General features: G+C 36.7%; 1 protein-coding gene across 3 annotated transcripts in view; it reads right to left on the minus strand.

Moving 5' to 3' along the window:
• The window catches only part of PCDH11X (protocadherin 11 X-linked), a 459,785-nt gene that overhangs the window by 376,393 nt on the left and 58,128 nt on the right, over positions 1-25,264 (minus strand). Inside the window, exons 3-5 of one of the 3 annotated variants that reach the window (XM_027687165.1) lie at positions 18,816-18,863; positions 13,356-15,842; positions 3,321-7,267 (exon numbers count right to left, since the gene is read on the minus strand). In XM_027687165.1, coding sequence (XP_027542966.1) covers positions 7,262-7,267; positions 13,356-15,842; positions 18,816-18,863 — 2,541 coding nt within the window. In that variant the 3' untranslated portion in view covers positions 3,321-7,261. Of the gene's footprint in view, positions 1-3,320; positions 7,268-13,355; positions 15,843-18,815; positions 18,864-25,264 lie in introns of those variants that run through there. The other 2 variants (XM_027687163.1, XM_027687164.1) reach the window with 2 other exon arrangements.

The raw sequence follows: 25,264 nt of genomic DNA on the forward strand, positions 1-25,264 counted from the left end.
TTGGCCATACAACTTTCTTAAAATGCACTTGCCAGACAGCTAGAAGTTAATATCTTTGATTTAATAAATTTGATGGAATTGCCCAGCCTCATGCTTCCAAAATCAGTAGGTTTGATGATTGTCCCATGTGAACATAAACACCAATCTGTTTATCCATGTTTTTTCATTAGCCACAGTGACATTGCTAGATTAAAAATCTACTTCAGGCTGTTCACAAATGCATTCAGCCATGCTGCTAAACAGCAAGAAATATCATCAAATACTGCCTTACAAAATAATTTGAAATGTTTTAGAAAATTACCTTCTTTTTTCGTGTATATTCCTATGTATAAGCTCCTACAATGTATAAAACAAAAATTAAAAAACTAAGTATTCAGTGGTTCTAATGGGACATCCTTCTGAAAAGTATTAGATACCTGTATTTGGCAGAACAGCTTCCTGCTATTTTGAAGGAGAAGGAGAAAAAAAAAAAAATATTTTCTTGCAGGATTTGTGATAAATCCATTGTTCCCACTCAGTTCTAGAAAATATTATAGATCAAGGTGACTCAGCATGGAGTGTGGAGCAGTGAATACAACAATGCTGATCACTGCTGCTAATAACAATATCAGACATGCCTTTATGAGTGGCAGCAGCTCTTAGCTGCAGCTCTCACTGAGTTTCAAGTTTAACACGAGTTGGGAGAAACATTTCTGGTATAAATTGTAGAGGTTTGGGCTTCTAACTTTGAAATCAATAGCAATCAGAATCTCAGCAGGCTGTAGAAGTTGCTGCCTCCCTTCTGCTAAGCTTGAGAACATAATCCAATGTTTTCCTCCCCTCTTGAAGTTTAGTTTACAAATATACTTATTTAAACAGAAAAGCAGTTTCCCAGCGTCAGTTTGATTCACTGATGGGTTGGCTACTGACAGTTTTATGTCAACAACTCCCAAAAGCAGAGACCTTTGAATACAGGAGACAGAAGATAGAAAATACTTTTGCTTTCAATAGTGTGTAATTCTAAATAGCTCTATCTATATATTTACATAGCTGTAATAACTAGGTACTTGTTTTTAAATTTATTTTAATATATTTCAAGAAATATAATGTAATAAAGCCAGAAGACATTTCATTTTCATACAAAGAACTATAACTTTACCTCAAGGAAGTTTAAGAACTAAGAAATGATATATAATACCAAAACCTTTTTGCACCATCTTGAAGGATTGAAATAGTTTCTTTCACTTAAAACAACAACAACAAAAACCCCTGTACCATATGTTTTTCCAAGTTGCATTTCTTCTTCACTTCCAGTTCAAAATACATTAGTTCTCAAAGGCAGAAACACAAAATTTCTAGCAATCTATAAAAAACAGTCAACAATACAATTAAGACACCTTACCTTTCAATCCAAGTAAACCTGATATGAATCACTTTTCAATTCAGGCATGAGCACATACCCCTGCATTCACCTACACTCAAAGTTAGCAGGCAGCATTCTGCTACCTTTATCCATAATAAATCCACACCAATCCAATTAAGAAGAGATGCACCTGCAAAAGATCTCTGACGTGGCACTGCAGATTTTGATTGATCTCTTTCACCACAATAACAATTAGAGACTGAGATCTTGCTTTTCCTTCATCCCTTTCCATCCTAATTCCACCTAAGTCGTGACCTTGGCCAGGCAGACCCTGGTAAGGTTGGTTGTTAGAAAATCACAAAATTTTGAGTAATTTCCAACTACTTAAGCTCCCTACAAATTCTAAGCAAAGGAGGTTCCAAATTCTATTCACCTGTTTGAAGTACTTCTGTCTGGGGGTCATTTGATCATTATCTGAAACACATGTGTGCCTGGAAAAGACCAGAATTTCTTCAGTGTTGTTTTGTTTTTCATAGAAGAGAGGGAGAGAAAGACTATCAGCACATTGATGGTTTAGATACAGATCTAGAAAAAGTATTTTTGTGTGGGAAAATCTACAGTTGGAGTCTTTCAGGTCCATATTAGTGTCAGTGTGTCCACAGGCCTGTAACTTGTTTGCTATTGATGCACACAGATAAAAGTGAAGGTTTTGTAATGCCTACACAATAAAAAGGAGAAAATTCTTTTGAGGAGAGGTCTTAGATTCAAATTTCATGTTGGCCTGTGGTGAGTATCTCAAGAATAAAGTCAAACAGCATCACAGCCCAAAAAGAAACAGAGAACATGAGCAGAGGGCAGTTCATCCATCCATCATGGACCTCTGCCCTTAGGAGAGAAAGGGTGAAAACTATGGTGAGAAAAAAGACCGAAACTCAGCTGCAATTCAGTGATGGGAAATCAAACTTCGTATCTTTGGTATCATCAGTCAGTTTTTATTGGAAAGTTATTTGAGCTTGAATGAACACGTTCCTTGGAAATGAAAACACAAATGAATAAAATCTATTTAAAAGATCTCAGAAAGTCAGTAGTACCCCTGAAAAATTCCTCATATCATGCTTATTTGATATGCATCTCCGTGCTTAAAAGTAACTGAATTTGACTTACATATTTGTATTTATGAAATAAGCAGAGGCTCACAATTTGGAGAAAATACAGAAATGTCATTTTTACTATATTTGCAGTGGCAAAATTTAAAAGTATGAATCTATATAATAGAAAAAAAGTATTTTAGACTATTGGGAGACAGTGAGTAAAAGTGAACTAGTAAAAGAATCAGGAACAAAAATTCAGAGCTGTACTTATCAAATTTGTATCCCAGCCTCCAAATTATCAAGAGTCACTTTCTTACATATTGAGAACCAGTATGTTCTCAGAAAGGAATACTAATCTTTCCAAAACTGAAAATAATCTGGCAAATTGAAAACCTTAGTGCTTGGCTGTCTTTCATAGAAAGATATATTGGGTACTGAGATGGGCACATGTCTGTAGTTATACTCTGTGTAATATATAATGTCTATAAGCTTTGCTAATTGAATGTGTGATAAATGTGTATATGCACCCTCAAGGTCTTTATATACACATGCAAACAGAATATATACATGGATATATAAACACTCACACATGCATGGAAACACTATTAGAAGTTGTGTAACTCCTGGAATTCCTGCTTAGACCAGATTTCTTTGGAAAAAAGGTAGACAAAAGAAATGTACTGCTAAAGATAATGAGGCTTTGAAAGAAGCATATTTCTTCAGATGTACTCTAAATCTTACTGGTAATCTGTGTGGTAAAGTTATTTAATAATCATAACTACTGTGAAAAATATCAGTTTCTGTATAGATTTGATGGTGTGCATGCATTAAGCAAACAGACTGGAGGTGCATTTAAAAACAGTGCTTCTCGAGAAGGTATACAAATATAATCTTCAAACAAAATTTATTTTAGAAATAGATAAATAAGACATAAAAGGAACAGTGCTCAGTAATTCAATATGAAAGCAAAAATATATATTAAAATTATTTGTTAAAAAGATTTTACAAATAATACTTAAGACCAGGATATACCATAAATATATGTTTTATGGTAAAATGGGAAATCACCGAAAATGTGTAACAAAAAAACCCTGCAGCATTACAGTTTATGTTAAAAATATAATTCTATTTACATCACAAACCAGCTTTATTCCTGACAGCACTCTGCTGCCCTTCAGAAGTCCCCCACTCAATTAAATTTAGAAGGATTTAAATCCCCCAAAGTCCAAGCTATTTTCTGATATGACAGGCAGTTCTCAACAAACTGCCACAGCTTTCCCTGGGAGTGACTCCCTGGCTGTGGGGTGTTTGAGGTCAGTGGTGTGGAGCTTTGGTAGACACACATCCCAGTGAAATCCAGGCACTGCCAACGTGGTACTGGATGCACAACAGCACATCTGGGAGCCAGCTCTGGCTGCTGGCACTGGAGGGCTAAAAGCAGCAGTGTGATCAGTCTACTCTGTAAAACTGGCAGCAAATAAAGGAGTTCTCTCTTTGCTGAGACAACTGGAACCAAGCAAAAGTACACTCTGGGGCATTGACACTGACCTGTCTGATTTACCTGGTAATGCACACCACACTAAGGGTGAATTTCTTGAGGACTTTACTGAGATGACTGGAATATTACAGTCTGAAGCACAATAAAACAACTTACTGATATTCCAAAGAAAATATATTGTGTTTTCAATTTCAAAAGCAACATTTGGTCAACTTGGTGATTTTTGCTTTTAAGTTACTCTGACTTGTACACAGTCAGAAAACAGTATTTCTGTAGGTGAAAACATTTGGGAAATGGTTTTGAAACACATACACCTAGCTTTGACTCAGGATGCTAATACTATTTAAAAAAAATAGAAATTTTTGACTGGCCTTCATCACAGAAAAGAGTAGAAATTGATGTTCAGAACACAGACATATTTGGACAGTACACATTAGGCTTTCATGAGACTTCCATGAACCCATTCAACCATCAGGAGGAAATGAGCTCTGAAAAAGTTTTATACCACTCTATGAACAAACGACTTTTTAAAACATGATACTTAAGTGCAAGAAAACAAAAATTGAAACAGAGAAAACCCCTGAAACTGAATGACTTAAGAGGTTTCTGGTTTTCCCTTAGTGCATTTGGAGGGTGATTATATTTGGCTGTGCTGACTCATGACAGAACCAGAGAAGAGAGATTACTGATTTGGACCAATAAGCCATATGATGTACCTTTGATTTCCTTCATGTAGCTTTTGCAAATTTTCAAATCATCCTAGATTCTCTCATAAATATTTATTGGTAGACTAGAATGATAGGACCAGTGTAATACTAGGAAAAAGTTAGAGCTCCAGCAAAAGAACTAGAAATTTCATGAAGTATATTCTTCTCTGAAAGCACAGGACTGGCACATCTGGTTCAAGAAAGGTACTTATCAAAGGTTCTCTTCATACTCAGAGTAACAAAGTAGGCACTTCTAGAGGGTGTGCAGTCCTAAGATCAAAATAACCTCCTATAGGCTATCTATGCCTTTCACCACCAGAGAAAAAACTGAGGGCAACTATATTTTCACTTGATATAACTAAATTACATGCTTGAGCTTAGATCAGATTAACATAGTCAGGAATCTCCACTCAGTATCCCCTGATTTAAAAAAAAAAAAAATAAATTTCAATGTAAGCTTCGAAATTATTTCGTGCTTCTCCTAATCAAACATTGATTTTATGTGTAGGAGTTTTCTCGTCATGGAAATCCAACCTAATTCTCATAAGAACAGAAACCCAAAGATTCAAAGAAAAAAAACAGAAGCTCAAAGTGTGTAAAATCACACGGTCTTCCTGACAAACAACTCTACAAGGCCAAAGGGTTATTATTCATAAACATCATTGAATGCTTCCCATCACCCACCTACAAAGCACCTACACAAACAACTGGAACAACAACAGGCAGGACCAATCTTTGTTACACTAAAGAACACTTCTTGAATGTGCCATGGTCCTTGCTGTGTTAGGAATGAACTTTCAACTGGCTGAATTGTGGCACTGAGTCAATAAATATCACTACTGTATGTCTAACCACTGAAAGTGTTGGGGTTTTTAGTTTGAAGCATAAATGCTGCAAGGCTAAGATAAAAAGGAACAGCAAAACTGTCTTACAGATACATGAACTTCTTCCCAAGAAAATGATTTCATTATTGGAAATGAAAGATTTTCTGTAACAGTCATAGCTATAATTATGCAATACAATATGCTAAATTACAATACGTACTTCATTATTAATAGAATTTATTTTACAGATCAAATAGCCAAATACACATTTTTTAAAAGAGCCAGATAGCAAATGTGGAGCAAACTATAGGCAACAGTCATGGTAGACATTCTGCAGTCCAAGAACTGAGGCAATTAAGTGATTATTAAGTACAAGCCTATAAATATCTTTACATCAAACATACAGTAATGTGTAAGAATTCCATGTTGTAGTCTAATTCATGAATCATTAATAACTTTTTCTTTAAAAGAAAGTTATATATACTGTATACATCCCAGTTAAAAGCAGTGTCCGTATTTCATTTTATTCTAGCAAACTAATATTACATGTCTTCATATAAGTGCAGAAAACAGGGTTCTTTATACTCCTTTGCTTCCTAAGAGACTTTGCATTTCATATGAAATTCTAATATTATAGATGATACATATTAAGCATTACTCCCTAAAATGTGAGACAATATACAAGAACTTGCAACCAACCTGCAAACAAAGCTATGATATTCGAATTTTATTTTTTAAATGAGCCGTGCTAAATAACAAATTATAATGTAAAAAAACTTTAATTTAGAAAAAAGATTGACCATATAGAGGGATAATTTGGGGAAAAAAAAAAAACAACAGTAGGCCATTTTCCCCCCCCATGTGCTGGCTAACAGTGGCAAAATCATGTATGCTATTTCCTATTTTATGACACTGGAAACCAAGTCACTGGATTTATGAGTTATTTTTTTTTAATTAAAAATTACTTTGAAAAATTAAATGTTTGGCACCTGTTACACAGACATTATGTAGACTTCAGCAAGCAAAATGCAAATAAAATTTTCTTTTTAAAAGTTATGTGAATGCTTTCCAGTCACTTAAAAGGTGACCATTTACTACAAAATGTGAATAAGAAAGCAGGAAGTACCTGTTTTTCACTACTACTATTGTGCCTATAAAATGAGAAAGCAGTGACTTGATCAATTATATTTATGATCCATAGCAGCAATATAATCATTAAAAATATTATGGAATAGATATAAATAACACTTAATTCTTAACATGTATAATGGTGCTATAAGTGACAACAACTCATTTGTTTTTCTTTTAAATGCAGGGAGTATAAAGAACTTTACATTCTCTTTTAAACATATGAATAAAATTTATTGCTCCCTTTTAATATATTTATAGAAACAAAATTCCTAATTGTTTCAACTAAAATAAATAAGGAAAAAATCTGGGACAAGAAGATGATTACAAGCAAAATAAATTTACCATAATCACCAACTGTGAAGAAGGATGGGTCACATTACTTTTTTTCTTAGCAAAACTACGTTATAGAACACTATAGCACAACGTACTAAAATTTCTTTGTCTTTTCTTTTTTTAAAAAATTCTTGCCCTTGATACCTTTCAGTAGGGCAGCTTGAACAGTTCATCGTCACTTCCAAACCCCTCTGGAGATCAGACGATAAATGTCTTCGGCAATCAGAGACAGGACAAAGGGCTTTCTCGTGCTATTTCCTTGTTTTCATATTTGCTGGCTTAACATCATTGTGTACACGTACGACTTCAGTACATAACATCAGCTGCGATGGCGTTCAGAGCTGGCAAACAGAGAAACAGCATGAGAAAAGCCCTTTCCTGCAGCATTTTCCCCACAAATTGTCAAGTTTGTTCTCCAAGTTTCTAACCACTGCACGGTTTGAGATGTGCTCAGCTACTGAGGTTCTAAGTAACTGCCCTGTTCTGGTGTGTGTGTGTGTTTTCAGCTTTCTAAGCACAAGCAAAGATCTGCACACATCTACATACACATGGCAAAAAGGTTGGAACAGAGGGAGCCACACAAATAGCTTCTACACAATTATTCTAAGTTTCTTATTACATTTTTTTCTTTACCAGTTCAAATCCCAAAGTGCTGTTGCAGGATTAGGGCTGTCAGAAGACTACTGTGCTACCTAGAACATGTTCTACAGGGTTTTTGTAGACTTCATTCAAAAGCATCATTCCTAAACCCATAAAACACTTTCATTTGAAGAATTATTTTGCATGTTTTATCTATATTTATCATCAACGGAGTTAGTCCTAAAAATTCACAGAAATTAAGCCATTCTGATCAATCATTTCACAGAAAAGAAAGCACTGTCAATACCACAGCCACCAACACAGCAGCCACTCACTGGTCAGGAAATTGCTATCAACTGCAGATTATTGAGTGCAATACCTTCTGGGAGAAAACAGGACAATAAACAAGTGTGAAAATTAAACCACAGTCAAATCAGACTTCATCACTGGCAACACTTTATAGCTATAAGACATTTCAAATAACACAGCTAGGTCACAAGGAGAAAAGAGTAAACTTTTCAGTTATCCCACTGAAAAAATGATGTAAAACGCAATTAATATTTGAAAAATTATGTTGCTACTACCCCAAGGCAAGCAGCTACTGGAGAAAGAGTTGTGTGTCATTCTAGCTTACATAAAAACCACTCAGTTATTAATGCTGGAACTTCATCTACCAACTTCAGTATAAACTCAGTCAATGAGTTCTTACTGGGGGAAAAAAGTGCCTTTGTTTTCTCTAGTGAAGTATCATATTCAAAATATTTCATTTTTTCCTCACATTTTTTTTTGTGCTCTGTTTTTGCCTTCTACTATGAGGCAAAGGGGACACTTTACAGACACTTTCCCTCTTGCTTTTCTAGTGAAAGATATTAAAAGAACAACTCTGAAAATTTTCTTACAGAGGAAAAACATTTTCTTGACCAGCTTTACTTCAGTAGTGATGCACAGTTAAATAACTGATCTCTAACTTCCGACTCACAGACTTTGATTTATACTTCAGTTAGAAATCTCTTCTCCAGATGCAAATTTCAGGTTTTTTTCTGAAATGTGTATACATGGCAGCAGATCAGAATTAGCAGCAAAATTATTAGTCAGAAAGTTAAGATAAAATAATGAGAATATTTAGGATCATAGTAATCGATTTTGAAATGGCTCTTAGGAAGGGCTTATACCAACAGGTATGCAGCTGATATTTAGAAGAAAATGTTTTTTGAGCATAATTGACTCTGTACCTGTCAATGCAAAATACCAGTGTTATGTCGATAACCTTTTACATCCCAGAAGCATCAGCCCTGCCTCCTGATGATTCCAGGATACTGAATTAAATTCACTAGTCTCACTGTTATTACACAAAACAATAAATCCTGCAGCTAAAGACTCACAGAACATGTGAGTTTTCAGAGCTATTAGTTTCAGGAACAGTGCAATATTCTTTCAATTCATAGCCTAAGCACACTTTTCTCACAGTGAGTGGGAAGCTATAATGACATTTCACCACATTTTAAATCAGAAAACCAAATATACCATAACTCTAAGCAGGTTTAAGCAGCCAGTGATAGAATCAGAGAATTGAGACAGTGGGGCCCTAAAATGCAATGTATTTTAAATGAGGTCTACTTCCCATTCAGATTTCTGTGAGGAATGCAATGTCTATCTCCAGTCAGCTTCTAAGAAACCAGTTCAGCAGAGATCACTGTGTCATCTGAAGTTTCTATTCATAAGTATGGATAAGTTCACAGATAGAATCCTGCCAGCTAAAATCTACTAATGAAGACTTGCATTAATAAATATGAGAAAAATCAATCTGCATGCCTGTTTCCTCCCTCAGCAACCTCCCAAACATGGCACTAGCAGTGGAACTAAATTAACATCCAGACCAGAGTCCAGTGTGAAGCAGGGAGAACCACCAAAAACCCATGGAATCATAGACTGAGAGCACCATTGCACCTTCCAGCTCTACCAGTGGAAGAGGCGTTGCTTTCCTGGACACTTGCACTTCTTCATGATCACTAAGCCAGAAAAAAGTTGTTCTGAAGTTAAAAGTTTAAAATGACCATCCAAAAGATCTCAGGACCCTTCCTGAGTGACCAGGTGTAAATTTTCAAAGATTTCTCCTGTTCCTGTAGTGTGCATTGTACTATTTCCAAATGAAAAGAACACCCGAAATAGCATTAATTTAAAGAAAGAGACAAGAACAAGGAGAATGCATGGGAAGTTTTAATGAATCTTTGTACCTACATCTTCTTTGAACCAAGCTGCCACAGATAATGCTGTGCTCTATAATTATGTATGTTTTGACTAGACTGGCTTGTCAATTGTCTGAATGCTGATTTAAGTACTTGAGCAAAGATTTCAGATTTTGAAATTATGTTACATGAAAACTAGACTGGAAAAATCCTCCCTTATTTTCATCATCACTGTGCAAATGGAAAGAGAATTTGAAGATTTGTGTCACTATGAAATACTTCAATCAGTTTGCTCCCACTGAGGTAAAGGTCAGAAATAACTGATCTTTTACAAAGCTTGCAGACAAATAAACTTTAAAGGTGTTGTTTCTTCACCAAAGAAGTACATATCTCTATGAGTCCCACAACTAATAAAACAATGGAAACTTGATGACAGAGAAAGTCAGTTTGAATTTTATAAGACTCCAGGTATCCTAGTTTGAAAAACCTTATTATGAGTAAGTCCCTTCGCAGTTTATCACTTGGTAAAACTTCTTTAAAAGAATTATCTCTATCCCAAAAGAAAGCATGTTACTCTGAAGGTCTATTGTATTAGTATTTATTAATTCCTACTAGGTAACTTCAAAATAACATCAGTGCCTCTGCCCCTTGCCCTTCCTCACAAATACAGCAGAAGCTTGACCTCTCTCTTAGGGGTTATTGCATTATGACCATACTTTTCCCTCTTCAGTTTCCTGTAGTTCCTGATTCAATGTGTCCTCAGCTGCTTCAGGAGTCTCCAATTCCTTCTCCATAAAAATTTCAGCTGTGGCACTGCTGTATTTATTTGCCCACATGACCACTAACAAGATATTTTGGGGTTTTTAGTAGAAAAACCTTTCCATCTTTGCTTTCATGCTTTTTGAGTACAACTGTTATAATGACTTTCTGTCATTTTATAGATCACTTAGACAAATTTAGCAGCAAAGCAAAGACATAATTTCCCTTCTTTAAAGACCTGAATCAATACCATTCAGACAGACACAAAATTTAGAGCTTCGGAAGAAAACATATATTTTTAGATGTAACTCAATATCATTTCAAATATCTGAGTAGAAAGTCTTGCATGTTCAAAACTAACAATAGTTCAGATGTGTAGTCTGCTGATATCAGCCCCCACTATAAACTGAAGAGATACTTCACAGTGAATGGAATCTTCCTTAGGCTCCTTCAGAGAACCTTTGGCTTGTAAAAGGGTTGCATTATGGTAATTGTTAACATTAAAGTACAATATTTTCTCTCAGATCTTATTTTCACTTTTCAAACTGGCACATCACCCTTTTTAACTGAACTTACTATCCTTCAGTTCTCCAGCTTGTCCTAAAATTTTCTGAAAATTCAGATCCTGTTGATCTCCAAGGCTGAAGGGTGGTAGGAGAGCACAACAGCTGGAACACTGTGCCACAAGCTTATTTTTATTTGTATTTGTTTCTTTTTTTTTCACTGGCTAACAGTGACAACTCTCCATTAACCTGTCCTGAGTCACCTTCTATAACTCCACAGGAGATAACACTATCCAGACTATAACATATAGAGCCAAGTTAGGAGAAAGATTGACTTTTAAAAGATCCTTTGAGGTTTAAGAAATTCTTTGCTTGTTTTTACTTATCATGAAGCACAATTTTCATTTTGTCACAGTCCAACACAAAGGATTTCCTCTAATGGACTCTCTTGCCCAATTTATGTAAATAAATGCATTAATGAAATTACTTCTATTTAAATAATAAAAATTTAAATTCTTGTGTTTAATGGTAAATGTTGTTTCCAAATTAGTGTAAAGCCACTGACAGTGATTAGTTACACTTTCTCAACAAGGTGATCACTTTCATGCAGAAAAGGATAGCTGTAATTTTAGCCAAATCAGAAAAAATGGTAACATTAATCTCTTTTCTTATATATTCAGCATATCACACTAACCATGTCAGGTACAGCTATATGAAGATAAGCTAATATCAGGTACTGAGTATTAAAAAAGCACAGTTCTATTCTGCTTTTCAAGATAGGAAGCCCCTGTCATAGACCTTCAAGGTACAGATAAAAGAAAATTCTCTTTTCCCCAGCCAACTTCAGCAGAAGAGAATTGCTTTCCATTCCCCTTTCTAGGTTTTCACTAACACAGGAGGAGCTCTGAGAGTCATTAGCTTGCTTTCTTTGTTGGCAGCATTACTGCACCACAAAGTGTCTTTCAGCAGACAATGGCAGAACAACGCAGAACCTGCTCACGGGAACTATTCCAGAACTCCATTGAAAAATCACTAAGATCAGGCCTCCAGGAATGTTGAAAACAGGATCAACCTCCTCAGAGTTAGGGGATTTTAAACAGATGAACAAACTGGCAAGAAGCTTTTCTAATGTGTAGTGTAAATGAATACATTCAAATAACTTTCATAAAAAATACTCAAATCTTAAATGCTATACATAGTGATATAGACTGCCACACAGATTTGTGTTGGTAAAAGGAACAAAGTCGAATAAAATAAAGAAACATATCCTGAAGTTTTCAAAGACATGATGACTGCTCTGAATGAGCAGCTTTTTCTGTGCATGTTGTTATCACTGTGGTTGCAATAAAACAAAGTCCCCAGAAAAAAATCAAAACCTCAGCTGGAGCAAAAAATCTAACAGGCTTAGTCATGCTGAGGATATGTTACAAAGCAATAATGTTAAAATATATTATCAGTAATGCAATAAACTCTCCTGAAATATGTTTCTTTAATGATTAATTCCTTGACCAACTAAAGCTTAACTAGAAAATTATTTTCACTGAAAACTTTGTGATACTTATGAAGAAAGAGAAGTAAACAGAAAAACAGTGAACTTTACTAAACTGCTCAGAATATGGATAGATTCTATTTCCAGTGACTTAAAGCCTTGAAGGGTCTTGAAGAATAAAGGATACTTTGGTCCTCAATTTAGTTTTCAATTTAAGCTGAGGATTCATTAGACATTTCCTTTGTTGTACTGAATTTCTGAGAAGCTAATACCTGGTTTATCGGGCAGAGCAGCAAATAAGTGAGAGCAATTATGCTGATGCTTCTAATTTTTTCCTAACTTTGCCTGTGGACTGTGTCATTCCACCAGATTTAAGTACGAGTCTGGTCTGAAAATGGCCCTGAAACTCTCAGAGGAAAATCCTTGCCTGCTTTTGAGAGACCTCGAAGCAAAGCTATGCCCAAATGAAGGCTGCAGTTCCAGACTCCATTAATATTGAGAACCACTTATCAGATCCTGTAAAGCTTTATTGCCTTCCACCTGGCCAGGATTACTTTGATCCTTGAGCACACCATGCTACAGAGGACAGCACCACAACCCCTTCCAACCTGGCAGAGCTGCTCCAGGCCCGGCAGTGAAGCAGGAAGTGCCATGCTGCCATCTGCAGTCAGGAGACCCACCAGAGGAGTCACTCCCTGCCTGATGCATCACAGCCAACATTCCTTTGCTTATTGTTCTCATCCTTATCATTGAGGAATCTCAAATTGTTTACTTTACAATGCCTCCACCGAACACGAACTCTCAAAGTTTTAATCCTTGCAGAAGAACTTGTTTTGCAGCAGTTCGAGCTAGAGTTATAGGAATGGCAAAGTGAGAAGAGAAGGAGGAAGAAAGCACCTTAAAATTCCATTACCTGTCTGGTGTGTATGGGGCCTGGGGTCTTGAAGCCTCCTTGACAGCTGCATTCAGAAACACTGTAAGGGTCCGAGCTGCTTGATGAGCACTTGGAAAGCGAGTCACAGCCCACCACAAAGGTGTTATCTAGAGGCAATTCCTGAATGACATGGTGCTTCTTGGGGGGTACAGGAGTCTCGGGTTTAATTTGAAAGGTAGGCTGTGGAGAAGCAGACTTGTAATGCTTTGCTAAATCTGGGCTATCAGGCTTAAATGTGGTTGGTGTGGTGGCCCAGTTATATTTTCCCATAGTCTGTTCTTCTAGCTCTACGGGAATGTCTAAAGTGCCATTTATGTGCTCGTGGCCAGGATCATCAGGCTTAGATTCTTCAATAGTCACAAAGTTGAGGAGAAGACTCTTTGGGGAGCGCTTCTTCTTCTTCTTCTTTTTCTTGATCTGCCTGTTCTCTTGGTTTGGGGAAACCCATTCACCACTCTGCTTGTTTTTCTGGACAACCTTGTGCCTGGGCGTCTGGCGGCACCGGACCAAAGCGGTAACAAAAATTACCAGAATAACTGTCATGGTGCCTGCAATAATGGCAATGATGATCTTGACATAGTCGTTGGTCTGGGGGGTTATCTCACCATCCCCAATGTTCTGGCCCACGGGAGTTTCCATGTTCCTGCGCACCAACTCTTGCACGTAGGAGCTGTTGGTGACCGTCTCGTTCACAAACAGATGCACAAGAGCTATTGTGTAAAGAGACTCGGGCTGCCCCAGGTCATTGACTTTTATCACCAGTCTGTGCAAGCCATGATCTGATGTAATCACCTTCTCTTTCAAAGTAATATTGCCTGTTAATTGGTCAATTGTAAACAAGCCCCTGGAGTTCCCACCTATGATGCTATAGCGGAGCTCCGCATTCATTCCCGTGTCATTATCAACTGCAAAGACTTTAGTAACTACAGACCCCGGGCTGGCTGATGTTGGAACCAACTCATAGGAGTAATTGGATGAAGGGATAACAAAAACAGGCCTGTTATCATTTACATCAACAACATTGATGGTCACTTTGGCAGTTGAGGAACGCTGCAGTCTTCCTCCATCCACAGCTTTCACCTGGAAAGTATATGACCCCTGCTGTTCCCTATCAAAGGTAATATTAGGTCTTATTACACCAGTAAGTGGATCTATAATGAAATTATCTCTACCATTTAAGATAGAGAGAGTGACTGCAGCATTTTCTCCCGCGTCAGCATCTGTAACTGTGATAAGCCCCACTGTGCCATACATGGGCAGGTTTTCTGGCACATAGAAATTATATTCATTATGTGTGAAAGCTGGGCTGTTATCATTCTGGTCCAGGACTGACACTGTCACGGTAGCATTGGTCTGCAAAGGTGGCATCCCATTATCTTTAGCCAGCACAGTGAAAGAGTACCTGTCTTGCTTTTCTCTGTCCAGCTTTCTCACTGCTGTCAGAATTCCTGTTCGGCGGTCAAGGTTGAAAATAGGGGGTGCATCTGAACCCAGGATGTAGCTGATCTCAGCATTCCGCCCACTGTCAGCATCAGTAGCACTTATCTTGGTCAGCTGAGTACCAGGAGCATTGTTCTCGGGGATGGAAAGGCCTATGATAGGCTGCGTAAAAACTGGGGCATTGTCATTCTCATCTTTAATTTTGATCAGGAGCATTGCAGACTGGTTTAAGGGAGGTTTCCCTGAATCTGAAGCCACTATTTTAATGGCATATTCCCTTGTTGCTTCATAGTCTAGAAACGTGGCTGTCTCCAGGAGAAACTGATTATCAAACACTGGCTTTAGCCTGAAAGGAACATCATGATCTGTAAAACAAGTAACTTTTCCGTTCTGATCAGCATCCTTGTCCATTACTGTTATCAATGCTATTTTTGTATTAAGGGGAGCCTTCTCAGACAAAAGCACTGTCCCATTCACTGGATTGATGATGTATCTCGTGTCTATCGATGGGACATTGTCATTAATATCTGTGACATTAACAGTCACTGTTGCTCTTGATGGAGTTGAACTGCCATCACTTGCCAAAACAGTTAATTTGTGTACAGGAGATTCCTCCCTGTCCAGTGGTTCCCTTATAGTGATGAGGCCAGTGGTGTTATCGATGGCAAACAGCCTTTTGGCCAGACTGGATATCTGATTGCTGAAATAGAAGTGGATTTGGGCATTTGAGCCCAGGTCTGCATCAGTGGCGTGGAGCTGAGAAACAGAGGTGCCCACTGGAGCATTTTCGGGGACACTGACTTCGATGTCGTTCTCCTTGAACACCGGGCGGTTGTCGTTCACATCGGTCACTGTCACCTGCAGGATGGCAGTGCTGGACCTTGGGGGGCTTCCACCATCTTCCACTTTTATTTTCATCACATAGGTATCCTTCTGCTCCCTATCCAGGATCTGCTGGACAATCAGTTGAGGCCACTTATCTCCCTCGGGTGTCTCAGTTATATCAAGACCAAATACATTTTGACCCTACAAGACACAGAAAGAACATACTTTAGCTTGATGGTATATTTAAACAGAAAAACATCCTTTTTTTGTTTCTGAAATTGTCATGGAATATATACTTACAAATATCCTATACAGGAATATACATTTTTATAGCTACCTTTATTTTGCAATATCTGATTTGCTTTAAGCTCTGGAGCCTTAAGAAAGTTTCAGAGCAAATATGGCAATAAACAGATACATTAGAAAAAGGGGGAAAGGTGGGTGGGTGGTGGTGGGGTGGTTGGGTTTTTTATGCAGTTTCTCTATTTCTACAGAAAAGTTATTAAATTCCTAGACAGATGTAATTCAGTTTCTCTATTGTATGAGTGAGTGTAGAGATGAGGAATGAAGCCACTGGAGGACCTACACCAATATTTAATTTCAAGGAAACCAACAAAGATAAAGGGAATGTTTCTCTGTGGAGCAAGTCTGGACATGATCTAAAACTGTTAGCATAAAACACCCCACACTATCATTGAAAAAGGGCTTACTGCATAATTCAGGTGTCAGATGGCACAGACAAAACTAAGGCATAACAGTTTATTAGAAATATGTTTAAAAACTCCCTAAAACTATTTCTGTATTCATCATGGCATATTTTATATTTGTTGTGAAAATTACAATCCCAGTGAGAAAAGAAGATTTATTTCCATTTCAAAACGTCACAGAACTGTGAGATCAATTTGAAAATAATCAATATTTTTCATGGGGTTTGTTGAACACCTCTGGAATTGTGCCCAAATGCTACATATATTGCACAAACATAGCTTTTAAAACACTAGTGTTGACAAATCTGCTAAAATCAATATTGGAATCTAGAACTAAATTCCCTCTTCTTCTGTCTCTTCAGACAAACAGGCATTAAGAATATCAGAATTATCATTTCTTCTCACATCTCACCCTTCAAAGGAAGAAATGATGCAAAGCCAGTTTCTAAACATCTTCCATGAGGACAGAGCTGGAATGCAAATGACTAAATCTGAATGTATGAGATGACCAGAAAAAGAAAGGATTGATAAAGTTATGGACTAATTAGGATTTTCTTTTTAGGTGTCATATTTGTAATAATGAACCAGCGAGCTCAGTCTGGTTCTTTCTCTACCTATTGTGCTTGTCTTTCACCTTCACTCATGTAACTGTCATAGAATCATAGATGGTTTGGGCTGGAAGGGACCTTAAACATCATCTCATTCCAACCCCCTGCCACAGGCAGGAACACCTTCCACTAGACCAGGTTCAGTGCTTGGAGCTGGTGTGTTCTAAAGTGGTTTAAGACACTTAAGAACAAAGCAAAAGAAAATGTTCCCAAGAGTGCAAGGTTCCTGATTTCTCATTACTTGTAAAGGATTTGTATTTGCTGTATCTTGCTACCCACTATTAAATGAAAGCATTTATAGCTTCTACACACTCCTGTGTGAGGATATACTCTATCATTGATTTGTTTTCTCAAAGCCAGAATTTGACCCTACATGAGTAGTCATTTATTTCGTGGGAAAGAACTATTCACCCACATATCAAAAATTGCTGTGCCACTTGCACAGAATTTGTGACAACACTAAGTTGCAACTAGGGACAGTATAAAGTGAACTGGAACACATTTTGAAGCAATAAAACAAATACAGTTTTGGCTGCTTTAGCAGCAGGCATGAAAATATAAGCCCTGCAAATTGTTTCAAAATCGAGATATACATTTTGAACCAATTAGGGTAAATTTTAGAATGGTAATTCTATGCTGATCTCCATGAAGGCAGAGCATGAGTTTTCCTCTCATATTCAATCTGGCAAGCAGTTATTTGCAATAAATTTCATAATTACTGAGAAATTATAAATTATATATTCTGTGCTTTAACATAGATTCCAGGGGGGGAAAAAGTGACAGAAGTCACAGTAAAAACAACCTGTCAGCTCTCTTTTACTTCTTTATGTGTATGCAAGTTGACAAATGGGCACTGATTATTCTGTCATTAGATCCCACAACTACAACAAACACTTCATACAGACTTACAATACATGTGGCCCTACATCTGCATACCCAACCCACCTCTGCTTTTCTTATAAAATATGGTAAAGGTATTTTTCATTATAGCATATAAATTTGATATAAAATATAATGCTTTAGTTCCCCATCACTAGCAATAAACTACTGGAGAAACAAAAAGGAATGCAAAGATCTCTTCTAAGTTCATTATTAACACTTGAATAATTTTCTATGGAAGAAAATATTATCCATGAATATTTCTTCTTATTCATTACAGGTTTACATACCTTTTTAAACCATAAAAAAATATTACAGAGAAGCAGACTTTCTCTTAATGCAAGCAAGCTTATTTCACATTGTTTAAGGGATAATTTAACAAACCCATTTTCTGAGAATAGATATTTCTCACATTCTGAACACTCAAAAAAATGAAACATTCAAGAAATATATTTTTAAGATTATAAATATCTAATTCTCTCCATCATGAGCAAAGAAATTGAGAGCTAAAACAAGAAACATGAAGAAAAACCTTCAGGATTAAATTCATGATGTTGAAGTAAATGGCTCTATCATCCTTAAAACCTCAGTGAAGTTAAAATTTCCATTAGGATAGATTTCTATTTGGACTGAACTGTACCTCAGTCACCACATTATCCCAGTGATCTTAAGGATTTGTTCACACTGGGAAGGGTATGAGTCCATAGGAAAAGCATAAGATATAAGTAACAGTTATAGACTACCTTTGGCCATTAAAATGACTGGTAGAAATAATCTGCTACATCGATGTCTCCAGTACTACAGAAGGATGGGAGTGAGAAATAAAAAAGCTTTAAAGAGGCTCTGGCCCTGATCACAAGATTCTGCATCAGGGCAATAAGGATCTCTGTCACCTTATTCCATTTTCATAACATCCTTTTTAGTGGATTTACATACACAGCCTCTCAGATAATGAAACCTTCTTGTTGAACACTCCCTACCTGATCATTTGTAATGGATCCAAATGTCCTTTTCGGAGCTGTTTTGGGCTGTCATGTAAATAAAAAATTAGAGAGTATTTTAAAAATTGTAACATATAGGTAGTTTCATATACACATAATCAACGACACATGGACATATAGTGTGACTAAAAACTAGAAGAGCTTCTAGTACTACAGACAGGACTGTGTGTGACAAAGCGCACCACAAGTCTACACATAGATATATCAGAGTATTTTGTTAAATCTATGGGGTACTGACTACCTGGATGTTGTTGAGAAGAATGGGAAAAAAGAGCAGCTTCTGGCTAATGCTGATAACAGTGACACCATCTGCAGTGTTCAAAACACCTTATGAACTTACACTTGCAGACCAGTAAGTTGATAGAATATAGTAATTTCTCATCAAAGAAATAGGGAAGGGAAAGAACATTGTGCTAAATAACCACAAAAAACTGACTGTGATACAAAGTACTCAAATTAAGAAAGGCTACTAGTGATTATTTCTTAAAACATACAAATAATGTATTTGTATATAATAATTATCCACTGTTAACTGACAAAGGGGAGAACAACTCTGTCTTCAATCTTCATTCAAAAGAATATTCTGAACTTTTAGAGAAAGACACAAGAGCAAAGATAGCTCATTGTTTTGTGTCTACAGCTTCACTCTACACTTGTTATCAATACTTCTCTTCATGCACTGTAAATGACAAACACATCATATGATGTGTGTCTTTAGTTCAACTGAATCTGAAACAGAAGGGAAGGGCCAGACAACATGCAAATCTCAAACTTTTGCTAATGTTCTGTGAATTTCAATGAATATTGCAACAGCTAGAAGTACACATCTATTACATTGCCACAATATTCTTCAGGGAAAAAAAGGAAGAAAAATATTAAAATATCAGCTTCTTATTAGAAAGTAAATCAGTAATTCATTAAAGTAACTACTTAATAAAAACACCTTTTGCTGAAATGTAGTTGTGTGTTCAAAGGACCCTAAAATCTTTTCAGAAAGTCCAGATAATAATGCATGTTTGCCTACTGCTAGTTATTTCAGATGTAGCAACACAGAAAACCTTTGCAGGTCTTCTGCAAAACTACAAGATAGGTCCCAGACACTTCTTCCTTTTCTGTTTTTGTCAACTCATATGGAACTGCTCTGTAACTGTGCTGTTATATTTGCAAAGAAAAAAGTATAGCAGCACAATTTCAGTTCTTAATGCAGAAATCTGGCCCAGTTGTACAGTGGACAACATTTTTAATAAAAGCTGAAAATTAAACTTGCATTTTCCTTTCAAAGGTAATACTTTGGAAGTGAAATTGTGAATTCCTAAAGCCGAGTCAAAAAAAAGCACAAAATATCCTACATGACAGGCAATAATGGATCTATGTTTTTATAAGGGGTGCATATTAACACACTCAGATAAAATTCTTATATTGTAGATCTAATAAAGGTTCTTTATCTTCTATTACTTACACAGTGTGTAATTCACTGTCCATGTTGGACAGCTGCCCTGCATAAAGACTCCACAGTCAGTACTCTCATGATATCCCACATCTTACAACCCAAAGTCACTTGAAATCTGTGTTACGAGTACTGGCAGTCACCTCATGAACTGAGTGGCAGAACTTCAAGGGAGAAAAAGAAAATTACAAAGGTAAGAAATGTTTATAACGCAAAGCTCAGCAGATGCAAAGTTGCTTACAGGTTTGAAACATTCTCTCTGTCAAAGAAGCTTCAGCCTTTTCATCTGTAGGCCAAGATTCCTATGACTTTTGGTAATTTATGGTTTTCTGTCAGTGTCATGCACTGTTTCAATTGGTTTCCTTTGAAGTAAGCAAAAGCTTAGGTTGGAATAAACAGAACTTAAAGGTCCAGATCAGCTACAAAAACAGTACTTGGAAGCTTCCAATTATGCATAAACCTAAAGTGCATTTTGTACATTTGGAATCCTCATGAGCTCTGTTCCTACATTAAAGTCAAGGACGTCATATTACTAGCACTGTCTATATTATAACTTGGTTCTTTTCTACTTGCAATTATATAAGAGCTTCTACAAATGCAAAACACTGCCAATGATCTGCTCTCCATGTACACAACCCCAGACAAAACTGTACTTGTCCTGTGAAGCAGGCAGCAAGCAACACACTGCAGATGGGATCAATAGAACACAAGGATAATAATGAACCATTTCATACTGGAAAGGAACAGTAAAAAGTACAACATGGAATGAAGAAGCAGACAATCAATGCATCTAATACTGATTCTCTGAAAAAGAAGAAAAAAGGGCTATGGAGTTTACCTGCACAGGAAATTACTTCCTTATGTTGCTGTAACAAAACTTAAACAGTTCTAACAATTACATTGCTCCTCAAACCTTTAAGATGATTTGACTCTTTCTGCAAAGAGTCCCTTTGAATCTTATCATATTCTAAACACTGTGAACTTTATTTTCTAAGATAGATAGATATAAGATAGAGATATTTTTCTTCTAAGGTGGAATATTTTTGCATCCTACTCAATTCCTGACATTTAGCTGTGGAATGTATTTACTTGATCATGTTCACCCTCACTGAGGAAAAACAATTAGAGACAGTGAATACCATATTTTTAATCTATTTACTTTTTGCTGCCCTAATTTCTCCAGTCTACACTTAAGCAAGCCTGAAAGTCCATACTTAAAAAGTGCTAATATTTTTAATCTACAAGTTTTACAAGAGCTGGAAAGTGGCAACATACATACACTTCACATTTTCAAAACAACACCAGGTTTCATGACTAACTCTTTTTCCATATTACAGCGCTGGTCTCTGAAATGCTGTTTCAAGTTGGGTTGGTTTTATATAATGAAATCTAATTTCTCTTTTGAAAAATGGACTGTAACTAAAAACAAACAAACAAATCCAAAACCTAAAAGAAAACAGAAACCTGAAGCTTCTCTTTTAATAAAAATTAATTTCATCTACCTCTACAAACTGGGGTAGGAGTAATGGTGTATCCACATTACTGCAAGAACATGACATAAAATTACCAAGATAACTGCTTTCCAAAAAACTGGGCCATTCTTGAGTAGTCTTGCACAATGCACCATAGACATACAATTATATATTTCAGAAAAATATGCAGCTGCACCCCAAAACTTTAAGGAATTTATGTTCACAATACTCCTGCTACACAAAGAGTAAGAGTACACTAACTAAAGATAGGAAATTGGAGTACAGAGACATTTTATCGATTGCCCAAGGCTTGCAGTTTGTCTGAAAAAGGCAATCACTTCTGAATTACCAGTCACGTTTAAAGTTAAACTTTAGAACGTCAAAGTTTGTAAACCAAACTTTAGAATTTTAAACTTCAAGCAAAATTCTCTCATTCAGAGATACTATGACCAAAACAAGAGACGTCAATAGCGGCTGGTAACAAGCAGGCAGATAACCTCCCCTCTTAATCTCCTCTATTACAGTTGTTCAGAAACGTTCACAGACATTCTATTGAACAAAAACCTACATTTTCAATAAACCTAAGGGGACACAGATTCAGGTATGAAATATGTTTGAGCTTTGCCCTGAATTCCCATGATAAAGCTCCAGATACCTGACTTGCCCTCCAGCATGTTTCTGTCTTTGGAGTTCCACTATAGATCCATAATGAAGAAAAAAAAACTAGGATTTATGTGAGGCAACAATATACTCCACAAGTGAATTTTGATATTTGCATTATATCTGTGTGACAACTACATATTTACTCAATTTCCCAGCCGAGAACAGCAACAGGCATCGAACTGAGTGTCTCTGGAAAAGAGAAATAAATGAGCACAAGTCTCTAACGCAGCATTGTGCCTTTGGAGGGAAGCACTAACAATTCTGTATTGCTGCTCACAACAGCTCCTAAATCACAACCTCATTTGGCCTCGACGGCCAAACAAGGTCTCTGAGGCTCCCAGTGGCACATTTTGGAGCTCTCAGGCGGACACTGCCGGGGTGTTGGTGCGCTGTGAACCCGCAGTGCCCTCCTGCTCACTACCTGCTCTCTGAGCACATCAGGACTCTCAGGTGGAAGGAGATGAAAACTGACAGCCACTTGTACACAAGGAAATAGAAACAACTGAGGCATTTCTGGAAATTCCTTTACCCTGAAGCAGAGACTGTCTGGTATCCTCAGCTTCCAATAATTTCAGTGGAAACTGAGGGTGAGAGGTACAAATGGATTTGGCTTGTGACGAACAGAAAAACAAAAAATAAAAACAAAAAATAGGAGACTGGAAACCTTTGCCCTTTGTTAAAAAGGAGTATAAATATTTGCAAATCAACATTCATTAATGAATATTTACTCTCTCATTCCCTCTTATACTCACACACACACACACACACAAAAATTCAGCTGAGCTGTATGATATCTTTAAATCCATGGCATCCTAAACAAGACAAATCCATACCCTAACCTCTGATGCTGTAGCTTTTTCAAAGGGTTATTTAACAAGATTGTCTTATTTGATCTAAGGCCCTTCAAAAGCTAAAGTTCAGCTGTGGGCTAAAGCACTGTATCTTCCCTTTATGTTTACACTTTTAGGAAAAAATGTTGACAAAACTTTCATAATGTGCACGTCTCGCTGTTTTATGAATGTTGACATTAAAAAATCCACAGCCTTAGTGCAGAAAATTCACAGTTCATCTGGACGAAAATACAACAGCATGAGGAATAAAATTCTAGTAGAAAAGAGTTTACATCTTCCATATAGAGTAGATTTCCCCCAGCTTCCACAAACAGGCTTTAGGAATTCTAGGCCTGTCCCAAATCCTGCTGAAGTGACCCAACCATAAGCCTCTTTCAAGGCCTCCACTCTGCAGGGCTTTGTAAAACTCAAAATAAGGAAAATGTGTGTGTGTGTGTGTGACGTTTAACTTCTGTGGGATCAGTTTTGCTTTTGCAAGAAATAAAGCTATACTTTTTCAAGGAATGAAAACTTATCCTTTTTTTATTACTCTCAGAAAATAACAGTGAAACTACCATATTAAACTGCAAAAGCATGTGACGTAAGTGCGTGCAAGATGCCACTTCACTGCACATTGGAAGATAATAAATAATACTGCAATTTCAGGGTAATAAATCAGAGACAGTTGCTGAGAAGACACACGGAGAGACACTAAATACTAAAAATAGTCCCAGGGACACTGAATTCTAAAACTCATTAAATAAAAGTCTTTTCACCACAGTGATCAAGGAATGTAGGGGATAAACCAAAGATATATTTTCTGGTGCTGGATTTATCAGGAAGGCAACTTGACTTCTTCCTCCTCCAGTGTTACTAACTCCTATTTATCTGAATCACTAGAACTGAAGCAAGAAAAAAAAGAAGAAACATTTCCTTACTGTAAGGCAATAACTCGAGTCTGAAAGTCAATTTGGAAAAGAAATCTCATGCTACCTGTGTGTATTGAAAGTTCTGGTAAATAAATTGCCATGACTTGCTCCTTAATGATTTATATTCCAAGAAGAAGTTTCCCTGGGAGTTTGGAATCAAAAATCTTAAAAGCGTATTTGATATATATTTCTCTATATAGTTATACTCAAGAATATATTCCTTTCTATAAACAAAAATAAAATTCCAATTTCAGTCTAATTGAATACACTTGTGCTATTTCTTAGACTTAAAATCAGAGATGAAATTGATATCACTGATTTGCAAGAGAAATAAATTTAAGAATATTAGAATGCCATGTTTATGGGGAAAACACCAAAAACTCATGATTCCATTCCAGCTTTTCTCCTCAGTTTTTGTTCATGGTTCATATTCCTGAGCAGCAGTTCAGTTGTGAATATGCATTAAAAATTATGGCCAAGGATTTTCTGTCTAACAGGGAAAAAAATTTAAAAACCTCCTATAAAACCATAGAACACCATAAGACAATATTTAAGCATGAAGAACACCAGCTTCAGAAGGTAAATATATTATCCATCTCCTGTTGCAAAGATCTAGATTAGTCTCACCAGGTAACATGTATCCTCCAATAAATTGTAAACTGAGACAAGCTCTCCCACAGTTCATGGGAAAAAATGCAGAGAGTGGTTAATCTTGGTAGTAAAGTGAGTGATGGGGTGGATCTCCCCAGGAAGGCTAAAGGCAGGTTAAATAAAACACCTCAAGAGTTATTTAGCAATGTGACTGACCTCACACTCACTGTGCTACTCCAGAAAAAGCAAATTAAGCAAAGACAGTTGAAGCCATTTCTGCCCAGTTAACGACTCATATAATCCAAGTGAAAGTGAAAAGCAAGCTTTCCCATGTCTGGATACACATAAAGTACTTTCCTGAGGTTAATTCAATCACTGTCCTAAAACAGATGTTTCCAAATAACAGGACACATATTGTTTGTGGTACAATAAAACTCAGTAATATGCACACACAGAGATTGGACCTGCGGCCTCTTCCTCAGTGCAAAATATCAAC

The sequence above is a fragment of the Neopelma chrysocephalum genome, unplaced genomic scaffold (assembly GCF_003984885.1).
Source record: "Neopelma chrysocephalum unplaced genomic scaffold, ASM398488v2 Primary Assembly neopelma1_73b, whole genome shotgun sequence".
Taxonomy (NCBI): domain Eukaryota; kingdom Metazoa; phylum Chordata; class Aves; order Passeriformes; family Pipridae; genus Neopelma; species Neopelma chrysocephalum.